Below are 17,740 nucleotides of genomic sequence, written 5' to 3'. Positions count from 1 at the left end.
ACAACAACAACAACAACAATCGACGTTTCTCTCAAATGAATAAAGGGGGAAAAACACGGATTAAAAACGAACAAACATACAGAATCTCTATGCTTAACAACTGAGCTACCTACCCAACCAGGGCCCAGAAGAAATTTTATGTGAGGGCCCTTGGAAGCCTTCCTCCAAGGCGTGGGGGGCCCGGGGGGGGGGGGCATTTTCTTTCATTCCATATGACTGCCATGGGTCATGAATATGATAGCTGGACCTTCCGAAGTCATCTTAGACGTCGCAGACGAGAGCTGCAGCCTAGGATCTCTCTGTCTGGCGTATTTATTTCACTTAGCATAGCGCCCTTGAGGTTTATGCATGTTGTCACCCTAACCTGGCTGTTGTAAAACAGCGCAAGTAATTACTCTTACCCTTGTGACTGTCAAAACCTCACGTTACTGTTTTGTAAGCATGAAGGCGGAGAGCCTACCTATACTCGTATGCTTGTTGTAACTGGTCTAGAGCAACTTATTAGGTGTCATTACACGTCCATCTCCCTGCGTCCCACTCATGACTCATGCCGCTCGCATGTGCATGTGTGGGCTGGTACAAGGGCGCCCCCACTCCGTGGCGTCAGACCCAACCAGAGGGCCTCGCGAGGTTAACTAAGTGCTGCCTAGGGCCTACGGCACCCCCAAGCCCAACAAGAGAAGAGCGTGTAGGCTGACCGAAGAACAACAGAGAAAAGGAAACAAAGCTGACATTCCACAAGTTACTTTTCCCCCCGAGAGGGGTGCACCGTTCCCGGAAGTACTGCAATACCGGGTCGATGCGCGGAGTGGACGGAGCAAGCTCCTATTCCATCTCCCAGCTCCAAAAATCCGCTTAATATGATGTCCTCGGATAGAGGACGTATCAGATATTAAACTGATAAGAACAGATACTACACTTGATCTTAGCCAAAAGGCCGAGAAGCGATGCTGAACACCCTGCCCTCGCCGGCACCCTCCTCGTGTCACGCATATTCAGCTCACGGTGAGAACCCTAATCTTCACTCCTTGTCTGATTTCTTTGCGTCGCCCACAGTGCTGTGGATGTCACCGGACTCCCGTGCAGATTTTTGGTGCTCTACATTTTTAACCCGAAATCCTGTATCCCTGGTAGTTCCCTCGTTCCCGACGCAGAACAGCCGTTCCTGATCTGCATGCCCCGCCTTTTGCCCCCTTAGGAGGCGTGGCCTACGCGACGGACTCCAGCCTCCCCACCGCGGTGGTTCCAAACCCGGCTGGGGGCCCACCTGCAGGCGTGTAGGGATCCAGCACCCAGGCCACAGGAGGCGGGGACGGGGGGGGGGGGGGGGGGGCGCGGGGCGGCTGCCCGGTGCTGCCCGGTGCTGCCCAGTGCTGCCCGGTGCTGCCCGGTGCTGCCCGGTACAGGGCAGCAGCTCTCACGGCTGGAGCGCCTGAAAGACCTTGGTTTTGTTCACTGCCCTCCACACCCCCACACACACCCCACCTCACCCCGGCTCGTACAGCACATGCACGCTCAACGACCGATCGATGAAGGAGGCAGTGCCTCCTACGCGCTCAGCCAGGCCCCCCCCCCGCCCCCCCCCACGTCGCGATTACGGCGGCTCTTCGGCCGCCCGAATCCCGAGCCCCTCCCTTCCCTGCTCAGGACCTCTCTGCTCGGCTCGCGCCCGCGTCCTTCCGGCCGGCCATCCTCTGCCCGACAGTTCGGGTCCCCGGGCGGTTGCGTCCTAAGCAGGGGGTGGCCCGGGTTACTTTCGTCGGAATGGAACATTTCCCGTCGCAAATCTGGTCACTGGAGTCTGAGGCAAGAACGTGGGCAAAACACAGAGGTGTAAAGCAAGGGGGGCCACTCGGGGAATGAGGGGGGACCGTTGTCTGCAGAAGCAAGACGCGGCTGGCCAGCCATCAGACCGATCCAGTGTTGTTGACTGTCCACCGCGGAAGGCAGAGTGGCAGAGAGGCACCGTGCCCGAGGAAAGCACTTTTCCATTTCCCCGTTTCACAGAGGAGAAAGCAGCTCGCAGCATGTGGTAAGTGTGGCTTCGTGGGGACGTTTGACTGCTGACAGCTTTTCAGCCTCCCCTCTTCCTCGTCCCCTCGCGCCCGGCAGCTGGGCAAGCTGCTAAGAGAGGCTCGCCCCAGGACCTCCGCTCACCCACCCCGAAAGGCACCCCCAGCCCGGGCTCCATTCCTGGCTCTCAGGCCATTTTCAAATCTGCTCTCTCCGGAAAGTCCCGTGCTGTGTCACACACCTTTCATACCCTCTTGGTGCGTGTGTGGTGTCATCAGTCTCGACATCCCAAACAAATTCGGGGGCAGGGGCGCACAGGGGGCGCATGTGGTTGTGCAGAGGGGCGACGCAACCAGGAAGGTACGGGAACTTGCCCTCAACATAGTTCCACACGGGCCCAAAGGCCTCCCCCTCGGGACTGAACGGCCTCCCGTCTGTGACGGAACCAGGGAACTAACTCCGTTGTCCCCTCAGTCCACACTGTTTACTGAGTGCCCACCGGGGTGTTAACACGAAGCCAGTCCGGTGCGGTCATAAGCCGACTCATGAGAGGATTGGCAGGAGCGGGTTGAAGACTGGCATGGGCCCAGAGCAAGTAGCCCCGAGGCGGCGGCGTCTTCGCGGGACACTCTGAGGAGCGCTCCCTGGAGGCCCGCTGCAGAGCCGCAAGAGCCCTGGAGAGCTCTGAAGCGCACCAGCTTCAGCGACTGGAATTCCGGTGCTCTGCGGTGGTGCTGGGACATCACCGTGGTTCTGACGGGCCACCGGGAGATTCCGACGCATGCAGCCAAGGTGGCTAAGCGCTGCCATAGGCCTGGAAGAACGGCGTCCTCTCCCTCTCGGGGAAGGCCTGGACTGTAGGGGTCCGGCAGAGCGAGGTCAGGGCTACCTGGGGGGACCGGATTGACGTCATCTAAATCGGAGGCCCAACGTCAGGCAGCGCGCACTCGTTTACCCCGGCATCCGCGTTACCCGTTTCTAGCAGAAACCAAAAGCGCGGGCCTGGGCCAACCTCCGGCGGAGGGCAAGGTAAAGCAGACTGACCTCTCCTGGGACAGGGTGTGATGAGATTGGTTCTGGTGGCTGCACGCAGATCAGCAGGCTCCTGGCAACGGGCACGTACAGCCCCAGGTGGAAGATATGCCACCACGGTGGCCGACTGCACCTGCCCGATGGCCCTAGACAAGCCCCAGGCCGTGCCTCGTGCATGTACTCAGGTGGCAGGTCGTCCGACGTGATTACAGCTGGCACCCCATCACGACCCAGGCCAAGAGCCTGAGCCCCTAGGCCGACAAGGAACTGGGACGCTTTTCCCTGGAGCCTGTGAAGGCCTTATGCTGGCTGGGCCCAACCAGTGCTGTTCAGTACTCACCTGCGCCCAACCCCGCCAAGAGCCCCCAAGCGAAGCCGGGGGCGGCGGGGCGGGCAGCGGAGAGCGAGAGCGAGAGCGAGAGCCAGAGCCACAGGGCCCGAAGGGCCGCGGGTAGGGGAGGTTAGGGGTTGGGGGCGAGGGGGCACGGGAGGAAGGACTAACGCCGAACATCCTCTCCCCGAACATCGATTCTCCCCTCGCTCCCGTCCCCCCATCCAGCTTCAGCGCAGGGAGAGAGCTCCGTCCCTGCAAGCTTCCCTGACAGGAAAAAAAAAACGACATTGCGGGGGAGCCGCGAAGCAGCCCTCCGAAGAGCTGAGCAAGGCCCTTCCAACCTCTTTTGTATGACCACTCAGAAACCAAAGCGAAGCTCTAGACAGCCGGGGGGGGGGGCCGGGACATAACTAAAAGTTCGCTCAAGAGAAGTAGATCCGAGCGACACCTTCTATTCTTAGTACCACGGGTTGTTTCCCCCGAGAGGGGGTGCACCGTTCCCGGAAGTACTGCAATACCGGGTCGATGCGCGGAGTGGACGGAGCAAGCTCCTATTCCATCTCCCAGCTCCAAAAATCCATTTAATATAATGTCCTCGGATAGAGGACGTATCAGATATTAAACTGATAAGAACAGATACTACACTTGATCTTAGCCAAAAGGCCGAGAAGCGATGCTGAGTGCCCGGCCCTCGCCGGCACCCTCCTCGTGTCACCCCTATTTCACTCATGGTGAGCCAGGTCACCGGCAGTCAGGGCCTCGCTTCCTTTCCCTCCCTCGGCAGCACCATGGCATCACTAGATAGTAAACCCTGTGCCGATTTTTAAATTCCCTATAGTTTAAAGAGAAACTGTATATCTCTTCTTGCACCGTCCTTCTGGGGTGAACCGCCATTTTAATTTGCATGCCCGCCCTTTCCCGCCCACCAGGAGGCGTGGCTACGAGGGGCCGACTCTCCCCCTCGTGGCTGGCGTCTCCGAATCTCAGCTGGGAGGTCGAGCTCGTCTTTTGTACCAAACCGAAAGGACAGAATGAGGGGCTCATTCTGAGTCAGGGGAGCGAAAGGGCTTGGGGGGGGGGGGGGGCGTGCCATATCGGAAGACCCCGGCAAGGCAGCTGGTGGGGTTCTCTCCAACTCCAGCACCGTCGTCTTCTCGGTGCTTCTGTGAATGAACCATATCCTGGGCTCCGCACATCAAGCTCCCTTCGCCTGCGACATCGTATCCCTTCACCTCTTTCTCACCTATGTATTTCATCCCAGCCCGTGCGTAATTACAGTACAAGCACGCCACTCGCCCCCACTTGGGGCAATCCTTTATCTCCCTCACTGAAATCGGAGGTCGCTGCGGACGGTGACTCCATCAGTACTTATCTAGATCCCAGCGCTAGCCCAGTGCCGGGCATAGTAGGTGCTCGGAAAACGTTTGAGTTGAGTAAACGGTGCCCAGTTAGGAGGTTGCTGGCCGGAACCGGGGGGAAGGTGGGGGAAGATCTGGCCAGGAGTGGCAGAACACCAGAGAGGAGGGAGGTGACTGCTGGGGATGATGCTCTGGACGTCCAGGCCAGTCAATGCGTTAAGCTCCTCCTCCCGACCCTCCAAGTTCCCCTCTGTGGCACAGACTGACGGCGACCCAGTCAGCACCTACCTTTCCCCACTGTCCTTCCTAACAGACCCGCAGTTCAGTTGAGGGGTAGGGGGGAGGTCTATTTCCTTCATCTGACCTCAGAAAGTAAGCTAGAAGGTATCAGGGATGTAAGACTGAAACCCAATCGGCCATTTCACCCTGCGGCACAGAAAGCCTGATCGCAGGGTGCTGCCTGAGCCCTTCCCTGTTCCAGCCCCTGGGATGAGCACTGTAACATGTGTTATCTCATTTAATTCACTTGCCAGTTCTATGAGGTGAACAGTCTTCCTCCTCTTCTTCCTCTCCCCCTGCCCCTGCCCGGCACTGCTGCTTCACATCCCATTTTACCTGGCTTTTTCTCCCAGCTGCCACGTAACTGTAGGCACCCATAATCGTCACACGGAGTAGGTAGATACATAGATCTAGACACATCCATATAGACACAGACATGGGGGTCTATTCACACGTAAACGTACATTATTGGGTTATTTGCTCCTCACCCTGATGGTGGACATTTTGCTGCTCTATCCCCCAGTGCCTAGGACAGTGTGCCCGGCCCTTGCTAATTACTTGTTGAACGAGTGCAGCATGAGAGACGGTGAAGAGGAGTGTGCTTAGGCCTGGCACTTGACACGACGCTTCAGGCTCCCCATCCCACGATGTGTGATCAGACCCTGTGTCAAACCATCTCTGCTCTCACCAACTTGGTTCCCCCCCAACCATTTTGTTCACCCGCTCCTTGCCCTGCCTGGTACTGGGGCCATCTGCGACAGGGCTGCTGGTCCCTCCTACCGTGGGTGGGACGCACGGTGCCTGAGCGCAAGAACGATGCAGTCTGGCCCGTCTCTGCTCCCGGCAGCTGCGCAGCCCTGTCACTTGCAACCGAAGCCGCAGAGAGAGAAAAAGAAAAAGTCACTGATGTAAAAACACCAACCCAGGCCAGCGGGGACAACAAGAGTTCAAAATCAAGTTAGAGAAGCACAGTAGCTCCACCGCGCGGGGCCCGCGGAAACAAAACCGGAAGTACTGCAGTCAGCAGCCCTCCCAGGTAACTAACAAGCGGGGAGGAAAGAAAAACGCAAAGATGGGAGAGAAAAAGACACCGGGAGACGTCCCCCACAAGGCCACCCGAGCTCAGCGAAGCGGAGGGCCCCCACGTCTGCTGTTATCACACCTCAGTAATAGTCCCCCGAGGGGGGTGCACCGTTCCCGGAAGTACTGCAATACCGGGTCGATGCGCGGAGTGGACGGAGCAAGCTCCTATTCCATCTCCCAGCTCCAAAAATCCATTTAATATAATGTCCTCGGATAGAGGACGTATCAGATATTAAACTGATAAGAACAGATACTACACTTGATCTTAGCCAAAAGGCCGAGAAGCGATGCCGAGTGCCCGGCCCTCGCCGGCACCCTCCTCGTGTCACCCCTATTTCACTCACGGTGATCCAGGTCACCCTCAAGCAAAGTCTTACCTTCCTACTATCTTGACACATACATAGGAAACATTAGATTCCGTCAAAATTTTTTTCAATTCTCTACGTTTTTAAGTGAATTTTTATACCCGCTTGGCACGGTGGCTAAACGGCCACCGTGTGCCAATTTGCATGCCCCGCCTTTTCCGCGCGGGTCGCTCTCATCCCTCCTCCCCCCTCCCCCTCCCCCTCCCCCGCCTCCGGACGACCACTCCGCGCATGAGCGGAAGCTAGGCTGTGGCCCAGCTCTCCGCTGGTACGAACAAGCCCCCGCGAAACGACAGAACCGAGGCGCTTCGGGCGCCTGCGATCAGAGCGGTCGGTGGGCGGGAGTTGGAGCAGAGGAGTCCTAGTTCCGAAGGAAGCCGGCAGGTCATCGCTGTGAAGACAAGAGGGTTCCCTGGGGCTGGCTCGCTCCAGGCCCAGGACTCGGCCCGAGAACCGCCTGTCCCGGGTCGCCGGGCAGGGAGGGGCTGCAGAGAGAAAAGCTGATGCCGGAGATTCGGCCCTGCGAGGGCTGACTCCCTCCCTGGTCACCAGGACCCCCGCCCTGCTCTGTCGGCAGGGCACCCGGGCAACACTCCTTCACTTCCCGAGCCTCAGTGTCCCCGGCTGAGAAGTGGGAACCTTAATGCCTACCTTGTGGGAGTGAGGGAACATACATGGAGTTAATGAGGAGGCCTTGCTTTAGTCGTCTACAATGTGTCCGACGAGGTTCCAGCGGAGTGTCAGGGTCAGGGCTGTGACACCGACACAGCTGAGCCTGTATGGTGTCGCAGTGCCCCTAGACGATACAATAGGAAACACTCATCGTTCGGACCAGGCTTTCTTTGGGCTAGGTGCTTCCCTCGTCTGTCAGACTCGCGAAGCGGACCTACAGGCGGAGTCGTTGAGACCGGGAGGTCAAGCAAGCAACCTGCGGAAAACCGCACGGCTGGTTAGTGGAAGAGGCGGAATCCGCCGAGGATGAAGCCGAGAGCGTGGGGCCTAGAAAAAGAGGCACCGAAAAAGAGACAAAAACGTGATCGTGTGCCCAGCTCACTACGAGTGTTGCTGAGCCTGCCGCGCAAGCCTCGGCTCAGCCGAGACGGCAACCAAGCCGCCCGGGGGCGGGGGCGCGGCGGCGGCGGCTGAGAGCGCGGACCTGGGAGACCGGGGGCCCCCCACCCCTGTGTGCCTCGGCAGCCGGCAGCCGTGTGGCCCGGCGCTCGACTCGGCCTCCTCGCTTAGCCCTCCGCCTGCCGCAGCGCATCTGTAAACTGGAGAGAAAGAGACGCGAAATTAGTAGGCGTCGCTACCAGCAAGAATGAGACATGACCGCCGTACGGTATACGGCGCCTGTAAGAACCGGACACAAAGGGAAACATCTCCGGCGGGTCACTTCTCCGTAGCTCAGCCTCTTCATCTAGAAAATGAGACTGTTAACGGCTGGCATACAGTCCTGTGCTCAGGCTTCCCTTATCCGCCCGGGGCCCCTGTCTGTGCTCCCCTACGGGGCATATTTTGCTCCGCGGCACCTAGCGCCTGGCATTCTTCTACTCATTTCCTTGTGCATCGCCTTGTAGCCTGAGAGCGTGTAAGCTCCAGAGCGGGGGTCCTTGTCTCTTTCGTCCACGTGTCTATCTCCTGTGCTTAGGGCAGTGCGTGGCATACACCGCATACTTAGTATCAACCATACTTAGTATGGTTGAATGACTACAGGGACACATATTAGATGACGCGATTTGCGCCCGTAGAAAGCGAGCGAGCAGACCTCCCGGCTGGTGGTAACGACTTTGCGCAACCGTCGGGGCTGTCGAACTTGAGCACGGCGTCCCGTTGCGTCTCTCACTGTCAGCAAACTCGTGTGTCTTCTCGGGGGCCCAAGGTCAGCTGCCCTTTTCCTCACCTGAACCGAGCGTTCACATCCTTTGCCCGCTGTCCTGTGACTCGTTGACCTTCTTGCGTTCCATCTCTGTCCCACGTTGTCTGTGTCCTGGGATGTGAGTAGTGGGATAGAGCTGACTTTACTTTTTTCCGGACGGCTACCCCAGTTGTCCCGGACGCATGCATATTTAGACCTGTTTCCGGGCTTTTCTTTCAAAAACACACCACCACCACACACCTTCTGATATCCTGGCTTTTAAAACACGTTTCGGTTCAGCTGATTCCTCGGTGCACACCGACTCTGTGCCTGCCACTGTGTGGGTCCTGGATCACACAGGTGAAGGGGACCCTGTCCCTGCGGTCGGCAAGGGGCCTCCGCCGTGCTCTTCCGTTCCTCTCCTGGCTGCCGCTCCCCAAGGCTGCTGGGGGGCCCGTGCGCAGCCGGGCAATGTCTGCCTGCCCATGTCTGCCCTTTCCTGCCTCAGGAGGTATGTGTGTGGGTGGGCATCTCCCAGGGTCGCCTCTTGGGGGGAACAATTGATCCTGAGCTGGGAGGGGATTAGGGCTGGGAGGCAAGAGAGGCCTGCAGGAGGAGCCCTTGCAGAGAGTTTTCCTGAAGAAAGGGCAAGTTGCTAGGCAAGTCACAGGGCGCTTGCTAGAAACACCAGACTAGTTGTGCAATTTGGTCTCTGCTGGAGACGAGCTTCATATCTGTGGGGTGAGGGGCTCTTTCTGAGTCAGGGGGCAATCCTATCTCTCCCCACTGAAATTGGCGGTCATTCAGGGCAACGACCTCATCAACACTAGCCCAGTGTCTGGCAAGTGGTAGGTGTTCAGTAAATGTTTAAGTGAATAAATGATGCCGGTCAGACTGATTCAGAGAAGCAGCAGTTAGGAGGCTGCTGGCCAGAACCAGGGGGATGGGAGGGAGGGGGGAGATCTGACCAGGCTTGGCAGGACACCAGAGAGGCGAGGTTGTTACCCAACCAAGGTCTAACAGTTCCAAAGGCCAAAACTCAAAACATCAGAGAGTTGGAGTACGGAAAAGTTTCTTGATCCCGAAGGCTCCAGCTGAGAAGGTGGGAGACCTAATGGAGCCCAAATGCATCTTAAGCTAACATATAAACTTAAGTAATAACTACACTGAGATATCATTTTTCCTATCCCTCCTCTCCCCACACTCATTCATATCCTCACAGCGGGGCGGGCGGCAGAACTTCAGTGGGACACAATTCAGTCCATAACACATATTGAACTCGAATCTGCATTTTATAAAGTGCATGGGGGTTCATGTGCATAATAAAGACTGAGGAGCAATGCTTTAAGTCACACACATTGGAAAAGAAATGGCAGTGGGTGGTCAACTTATACATGTCACTTTGTATGTTATCTGAGGAAGATATTCCACAGCTGGCTTCCTGGGCCAGTGTTTTGTTTTTTTTTTTGTTATTGGTTGAGATAAGCTAATTTACTATCATTATAATAGCTACCAGGTATAAAAGACTTGTACATTCCAAGCCCTTTGCTGAGTACTTCAGTTATTTTACTTTATTTTATTCTCCTAATAACCCTGTGAGATAAGTATTGTCATCAGACCTTACAAATGAAAAGACTGAGGCTGGGATGCATACGTCATCTGCCCAAGTGCTCACTGGGAAATGTGAAGTTAGACTTGGAACTCTTCTTCCAAGCCAGGTCATCATAGTGCGGTCCCAGGGCCAGCAGCGTCAGTATCGCCCGAGAATTTTTAGAAATGCACATTTCCCGCCTGTGACTGCGAAATTCTGGAGGTGGAGCCCAGCAACCTGTGTTTTACGAAATCCTCCAGGTGATTCTGGCGTACTCACAAATTTGGGAACCACTGTTTGAAGCTATAAGCACATCAATGTACTCAAGGCAATATTGGTAACTTGGCAGAGAAATCTCTCAGATGATAAAGACTGAATTACAGTGGTAAGGTCACTGGGGATTGGTCCTGGTTGAGAGCGCCTCAGGGAGTCCACCAGTGGCAATGACTGGCGGTGACCGTGTTCCCTACAGTGTGTGGGCCCAGCTCTCCCCCTGCCTAGTGTCTCAGCCTCTGACTTGGTGGTTCCTCCTCCCTCGTCAGTGCTCCTTGGGCACTATCACCCTCTTGGGGCTCGTCCTCGCTGTTTCTTGCTGACCACTCAAGTCCCCTCCTCCAGCGAAGGACACACTTGAGGGCCAGGCTCCTGTGCAAATGGATGCTGGACATCCGTCCCCACGTGGATCCTTCTGCACAGAGACTGCAACATGGCTGCAGCTGAGCTCTTCATAACCTTCCTGTGTGGTAGCCTCCTCCTGCCTCGGCCTTCCCGGCCCCTGTCATTGGGCCCTCAGTAAAAGTATGGAAATTAGATTTTCTGCTCAAATAGTGTTCATTCAAATCTGATTTCACCTCTACAAAGAAACTCAAAGAGGGTAGAGTTGCCATTCCCAACCCCAAAGTGGATATAAGGTCCTCTCTGAAAGGAAGACACCAGAAGGAGGCAAAGGAACCCTTGCTACTTAGCCTACTCCTCCACTTTTCTTCAGGAGCCAGGCAGTGCCAAACATATCCACCAGGGGGTAGTGTCTACTGCTTTCCAGCCCTTGGCTGGGCCCTGGGACTTGGTTCTGGAAGGGTTGACTCTGAAAGGTCCCTCGTAGGAGAGAAGGGTACCTAGTGGGCCCTTTTACACATTTTCTCCCCACAATCGTTCTAAGAGGTAGGTTATGTTTTCTCCATGTTATTCTTGAGGAAACAAAAGTGGGATTTGAAAAATGGATCTTTGTGATTCCCAAGCTGACAGCTGCTCCTTGGGATCCGCTCCCCCCGACCGACCTGTCTCCTTTTGCTGTGCACTCAGATGAGTACTTGGTTAGGATTCCGTGCTGCGGAGGCAAGGATATCCTCAGCCACTTCCTAGGGGGGCTCCATCCCTCCCCTCCCCTCGCTAAGAGCGTGGACTATCACGGGGAAGGGACCTGGAATCATCTGAACCCCTCATCACATACTGAGGGAACTGAGGATCCTGGGGGAAAGTGGCTTTTCCAAGCCAGCCTACTAGTGAGGGACCGAACTCACGATGACGCTCAGCCTAGGGTTTCAGCCTGCCACGCTCTGCGGGGGGCCTCTCTCTCCAGAGTCATCCCCACCCCTAGCCTCTGGGATGCTCAACCCAGTGTCAGTGGAACCCCCAAGGGCTCAGGGACCCCAGACCAAGAAACCCCCGGGCTAAGGGTGGATGTTCGCGTCCCCCACTCAGGGAACCCCCTAGCCCATTTGCTCGTTCCCTCGCGCATGCATGAATTCCTGCACGATTTCCTGACTGCCTAGTGTGCCAGGCGTGGTGCTGGGCACTACAGGGCTCTGGAGGAGAAAAACTAGCTGCTGGGCTCAAGGCTTAGCGTGGTGGGGGAGGCAGCTCTGAGGAAAGGCAGGCGCGCCCGCAGCTGGAACCTGATAGGTGGGGGAGCCAACAGGGGACAGCAGGTCGGTCGCAGCTAGTCCGCCCTGTCTAGAATGCTTACTTGACACCTTGTCACTTAAACCTTGGTTCTAATGTTACCAATTGGAGAGGCCTTCCTGAGTACCCCCCAAATCTAAAGCCGTGCCCTTCCCCCAGTCACTCTTCAGCACATTGTGTCTGCTTTCTTTTCCTTCATGGCACTTGTCACCATCTGGAAGTAGCTTCTTTATTCATTGCCTGCCTCTCCCCGCAATAGTGAACACTTCATGAGGGCAGGTCCTTATCTGTCTCATACAGGGCTGTACGCTCAGAACCCAGAGTGGTGCCTCGCGTGGAGCAGGCACTCCATATATGAATGTTCAGTGTACACGTGTCTGAATGTCTGACACAGAGAAGCCCCTGACCCAGGGGAAGAAAGAAATGTTTGAATGTTTTTGTGGTGAGTCCCCCAGCGCACCAGGTCCTGGGCTGTGACCTGGTGGTGAGAAAGCACCGCCGAGGAGGGGCTGCCAGGCTAGCAAATGGTCATTATCGGAGGAAGGCTTCCCGGGGCCGGGGCTGGGGGTGGGGACTGCAGCTCCCATTTAAAGGAGATATGATTGGGGTAGGTCCGCAATCTGGTGCTACCCTGCCAGGCCGGGTGCCTTTCCTCGACCCTCCCCTGCCCCACATTCTCCTTCCCGTTTGTTCATCAACACCTTCCCTGGCAAACACAAAAGGTGAAGGGTGGGGTGGGATTGCCAGGTTCACATCCTTTATCAGACAATCAAGTGACAATTTCTTTCTTGGGTGTGAGGCCCAGGAGATACAGGAGAAATGTTAAAGAAATTTCAAAGACTGTTGAAGAAACGCAAAACAGTCTATATGTTTTAAGTTTCTCTGTTTCTGTGTGTTTTTGTAACAGTCATTGTAACATTTGTTCAAAGCCAAGTTTGGCCAATTTTTAGCTGAATAACCTTGGGTAAATTACCTGACCTTTCTGTGCTTTGGTTTCTTCCTTTTAGAGTAACCATATTTCTTATTTCTTGGGTTAAGTTGTGTATTAAGAAACGAAAAGTACGCAGAGTCCTCAGACCAGAGCCTCTCATGCAGCGGCCCCTGACTGGAGCAGGGGTTCACTGCCCCTTGGCTTGCCCTGTCTTCCCCTCTCCGAACTCACTGTGCTCACCCTCAGACATTGCGTTTCAAAGGTTAATATTGAATTACATTATAAATGCAAGAACCCAAATGACGATATGAGAGTTATGATTTCATTTGCCTCTGATCCCTCTTTCCTCCTTCAATTTTACCTTGTTATCACTGTTATCCTTTTGCCGTTGTCCTCGTGGACACACGGCCCCTTTGTGACGTCTCCTCTTCAGGGATCCCCAGGTTGTATCAGTCTGCAATGGCTGGGGAGATGCCTCCCAGTTCTGAGTCCCTCCTAATCGATCCTACACAGGACTGATTAACTTTTAGAAACCTTTCCAGAAGCTTTCACTTGACACTCTTTCTCCCTTCTCTGAAGTCCTGCAAGTCACAATTTCCAAGGCCGAGTACATGCACTGCTCTATACTGTCGCTGCGTTCCCTGTGTTGACGAAAGGAACACCTGAACCTGTAGAGAATTTTTCTGAGTTTGTTTGAGCCAAAACTGATGACAAGTGCTGGGATTCAAGATCGCAATATCTCCAGACAATGATGATGTAGTTGTATCTTTTATGCATTTAAAATTAAACAGGGAAGTAAGAAGGATTGATTTCATGAGAGTGGGAGAAAGCAAGGTGGGGAATGGATTACAGCAGTGATTCTCAGCTGGTGGACCACAAGAATTTTTAAAACATGCAGTACTTGACTATTTAGTTAGGGGCACTGACCTCTTTTCCCTTAAATTGTCAAATAAAAAAAATGACAGCAGCCAACACAACAATAGCCATCAGGTGTGAATGATTCAAAATTATACCTATTTTTTTTGGTCAGATTGGGGAAAAATGTATTTTTTGGTGTGCCCCAGAATTTTAGTAATTAGTTGATGTGTGCCATGTGATGAAAAAGGTTGAAAACTGCTAGATTATAGTATAGTTAACAGATTACGTTAAGTTTATTTCAAAGGCAGATCCACAAAAGCATTGGACAGGGCTTGCTTAAGGGAAAGATAAACCTTTTACTGAACAGTTATATTCTTGGGGTTGTGACTACTCACCATGAGCTGCGGTCAGGAATTGGAATTCATGGTCAGATCACCCCGCCAGGCCACCTTCGGTAGAGCCCCTTTCCGCCCACACCTGTCAGGGGCCGGCCTCGTCTTTCTCACTAGAACACGAGCCCTCAGAGGCCCGCCCTGTGGCCTGCACGTCCTCCATAACCGCGTTTTCTCTCAGGCTCAGGCAGAGTGCAACCTGTGGATGAGGTCAATGAATGCCCGCCCCGTGGAGTAAAGAAGAATCCTGTCTTTATCTATTTGAACAAGGAAGGCCCTTAGGGGATCCGCAGGCCAACACCCTGACCAGCGATTGAGGCTTTTGTTTTTGTTTTTGTTTTTGGTGCTAAGGCTGCGTGGCCCTACAGCCTCACTGATGAGAGATGGATAGTCTATTGGTCAGGAGCCCAGGCACTGGACTGACACAGGTGCTTGTTAAGCCTCTTACTACCTATGTGTGACTTTGGACCAGTCATTGAATCCTTTTGAGCTTTCTTCACCTATAAAACGGAGCAACACCAATCCCTACCTCCAGCTCTAGTGAGAATCAATAAGGATAGCGGGTTTAGACTGTTTTATGGGGTTCCGGGTTCACACAGGTTTCAGTATTGAATTAGGGAAAATAACGGGGGAAGACTTGTCAGCAGCCCTGGGGAGAACCTGGCGGAAAAATTTTACACGTGGGTGGAAAACTATGCTTGGGGGACGGGATGCAGCATTATTAAGGTATTATTATTTTCCGCAGTTCGACGCGGTCACATGTGTGTACCTCTTGCCTCTCCCACTATCTATCCCTGATTACTCTCGAGTTTAATACCAAATATTAAAATATGGGAGAAAAGATTAATTAAAACAGTCACAGATTGAGCAGACGCCCACCTCTGCAAGGTTGGGGCTGCGGCGCGCACATCACCACGCCCGCTCCGCCGCTGCGGGGCTGCTGATTGGCTTGTGTAGCGTGACGTCACTCGAAGGTTTTTAAGCCCGAGTTCCCGGACGGCTCGGCAGTGACTGCGTGGTGGGAGCCGGCGTGGAGTGTGGCGCTGCGTTTCGGGTGGCTGTTCCGGAGGGGCGTCGGAGAGCGCCGCTGACGGAGGTAAAGGGGATGTTCAGGTCGGGCTGAGGCGGCCCCGCTGCGGGGCCTGGGGCTTTGGAATCGGCGATCAGAGGAAGGCTGGCAGAGGAGTGTGGCTGGGCGGTGAAAAGGGGTCGCGGTGTAACCAGGGGCGTGTCAGCCGCCTGGGGATGTGGAGGGTGGGTGGGAGCAGGCGTCAGTCTCTCCTCTCAGCGCCTGCACCCTAACCCTTAATTTAGGGGTGCTGTCCAACCTGCGCCTTCCCGCGAGGACTATCGCCTGGGGAATAGGGGTCGCGGCGCCTGTTACCGCACCGCAAGCGGAAAACGAGGCGCTGGAAGCCGACCGTCTGCCGCATCCAGGCCTCACCTTCACCTCAGCGCCCCTGACCTGGGGGTTACTCTAGGTCTCATCGCCCTTGTTAGGAGTTCGGGGAGAGGGGAGGGCCCTTCTTACACCTGCAACTGATTTTTTTTTTTTTAAAGGAATTTTAATAAGGAAGCATGGGTGGCTGATTTAGGAAAGGATCAAGAAGTTGCACATTTTATGTTTGTTAAACCTCTTCTTTTTTCTCTCATGAATTTTCCCTGTTCAGATAGCCCAGCTGTGATCCCCAGAACCTGCAATTTCAAGGCCACCTTCGTGCCTCTGCTGTGAAGCCCCAAGGCCTGCACTTTAGCTGGAGCTCACCATGGGGAACCACTTGACAGAGATGGCCCCCACCACCTCCTTCTTGCCCCAGTTCCAGGCCCTGCACGTCGTGGTCATCGGGCTGGACTCAGCTGGAAAGACCTCCCTCCTTTACCGACTCAAGTTCAAGGAGTTTGTCCAGAGCGTCCCCACCAAAGGCTTCAACACGGAGAAGATCCGGGTGCCCCTGGGAGGGTCCCGTAGCATCACCTTCCAAGTGTGGGATGTTGGCGGGCAGGAGAAGCTGCGACCACTGTGGCGCTCCTACACCCGCCGGACGGATGGGCTGGTGTTTGTGGTGGATGCGGCCGAGGCCGAGCGGCTGGAGGAGGCGAAAGTGGAGCTACACCGAATCAGCCGGGCGTCAGACAACCAGGGCGTGCCTGTGCTGGTGCTGGCCAACAAGCAGGATCGGCCTGGGGCGCTGAGCGCTCCTGAGGTGGAGAAGAGGCTGGCGGTCCGAGAGCTGGCTGCGGCCACGCTCACCCACGTGCAGGGCTGCAGCGCTGTGGACGGGGCGGGTCTGCAGCCGGGCCTTGAGCGCCTGTATGAGATGATTCTCAAGAGGAGGAAAGCGGCCCGGGGCAGCAAGAAGAGACGGTGAACCCAGGCTGCTCCCTCCTCGTCAGCAGGGTCTGCATACTGGGCAGCCAGGCAGGGCCTGTGGCCCCTCGCTCAGCCCCGGGGTGCAGGACCTGTCCACCTAAGTGAAGGACTGAGGAGCACACTGGGTGCGCTGCTTTGGTGCGGCATCGGGGAGGGGCCTGTGAGAGGGGCTGTCCACTCGCGTCTCTGCCTCATCCTCACCTGTGGAGATGAGGGAGCTGCAGAACAGAGGGGGCTTCAGTATAAACTGCAAATCTACCTCGACCTTGTTTCCTGTTCTTCATTGGCTTTTTGATTAAATGTGTTTTGGGTCGAAGAAAAGTTGCTTAGAGAATGCATTCGATGATGAACGAGGATGTCCCTGGCCCGCCTCCCCCACTGGGGAGCCCCCCCCCGGCTGCTTTTATAGGGGTGCCAGTCATAACAGTCTTTATTTTTGTGTCTGTGTGAAAGTGCCAAGAACCCCTCCCCACATGTGTTGACCGACAGCCGTTTTATAAGCCATGTGTGTCCTCTGTATTATAAACTATTTTTTAGCATTTACCTGTAAGTTATTAAAGACTGATGATACTATACCTTTAACCTTGGTCTGGCATTTTCCTCCCTCTTTACCTAGCCCCAGGGACGGTCCGACATTTCTCTATGGGTGGGGTTTGGGGTTGGGTGGTGAGAATACCTTACCTGGAAGTTGAATTTTCCAAGCAAGCCCTCTTCTAAAAATTACAGTTTAACTTCTCCCCCCAGCTATTGCCTAATCGCTGCCATGTTGGGGGGAGGTTCTCCTCCTTTCTGCTACTTTTTTCCCCTCCCCTCACCCTGTGGCTCTCACTTGCCCATGATACAAGCTGGTCCTTGCAGATTTAACTTCAAAATGTGCTGATCTGAGCTGTTCCTAGGTTTTTGCCCTTGGGGATACCTCCTTAGGTCTATATAGGTAAGTCCTCAAAGAGCCATTCTGTCCCATTCTCCATTCTCCCCAGCACTTGGATTGGTCTGAATTTTTTTCAGCCTTGCGGGGGGGGGGGGAGGCATGTGAGGATGGAAAGTAATTCCTTCCTGGCCTAAAGCCACCTCAGGTGCTCAACCTGCTGACTGCGCTTACTGGCAGCCACAGTGGCGGCTGGTGCCGGGGAAGCCTGGGCTGGATCGAGTCAGCCTGGCCCTGTGACTAAGCCGTGAGTCTCCTAAGGCCTGGGAATGATAGCTATTCCCAGGAGAGGGGCAGGAGTAGCAGCTGTTGGTGCCAGGTCGGGGTCAGGACTGCTGGACATCCACCCTCAATCCTCCGGGAGAGGAGTGGGAAGCACAGCCCAAGACGCTAACGTTGTGAGGGCCTGAGTGAGCCCTGGGTGGGGGGCTCAGGGTGAGGGCCTGGG

General features: G+C 55.1%; 1 protein-coding gene and 3 non-coding genes across 4 annotated transcripts; 1 reads left to right on the top strand and 3 right to left on the bottom strand.

Moving 5' to 3' along the window:
• Window positions 1-758: 758 nt before the first annotated feature.
• Window positions 759-949, bottom strand: LOC129086725 (U2 spliceosomal RNA). The gene has a single exon (XR_008530846.1). It is a non-coding gene; the product is annotated as a U2 spliceosomal RNA (small nuclear RNA).
• A 2,914-nt stretch (window positions 950-3,863) lies between these two features.
• On the bottom strand, window positions 3,864-4,054 carry LOC129086710 (U2 spliceosomal RNA). Its single transcript, XR_008530833.1, has one exon. It is a non-coding gene; the product is annotated as a U2 spliceosomal RNA (small nuclear RNA).
• A 2,143-nt stretch (window positions 4,055-6,197) lies between these two features.
• LOC129086722 (U2 spliceosomal RNA) lies at window positions 6,198-6,388 on the bottom strand. The gene has a single exon (XR_008530843.1). It is a non-coding gene; the product is annotated as a U2 spliceosomal RNA (small nuclear RNA).
• Window positions 6,389-15,012: 8,624 nt separating this feature from the next.
• Window positions 15,013-16,918, top strand: ARL4D (ADP ribosylation factor like GTPase 4D). The gene is made up of 2 exons (XM_054593369.1): window positions 15,013-15,089; window positions 15,664-16,918. Exon 2 carries the CDS (start codon window positions 15,760-15,762, stop codon window positions 16,360-16,362), a length of 603 nt encoding a protein of 200 aa, XP_054449344.1. The 5' UTR covers window positions 15,013-15,089; window positions 15,664-15,759; the 3' UTR covers window positions 16,363-16,918.
• The last annotated feature ends 822 nt before the right edge of the window (window positions 16,919-17,740 follow it).

The sequence above is a fragment of the Pteronotus mesoamericanus genome, unplaced genomic scaffold, assembly GCF_021234165.1.
Source record: "Pteronotus mesoamericanus isolate MK-2021 breed Mesoamerican mustached bat unplaced genomic scaffold, CSHL_Meso_final scaffold_408, whole genome shotgun sequence".
NCBI lineage: Eukaryota > Metazoa > Chordata > Mammalia > Chiroptera > Mormoopidae > Pteronotus > Pteronotus mesoamericanus.
Note: the sequence above shows the minus strand (reverse complement) of the source record. Positions and strands in the feature narration are given on the sequence as shown.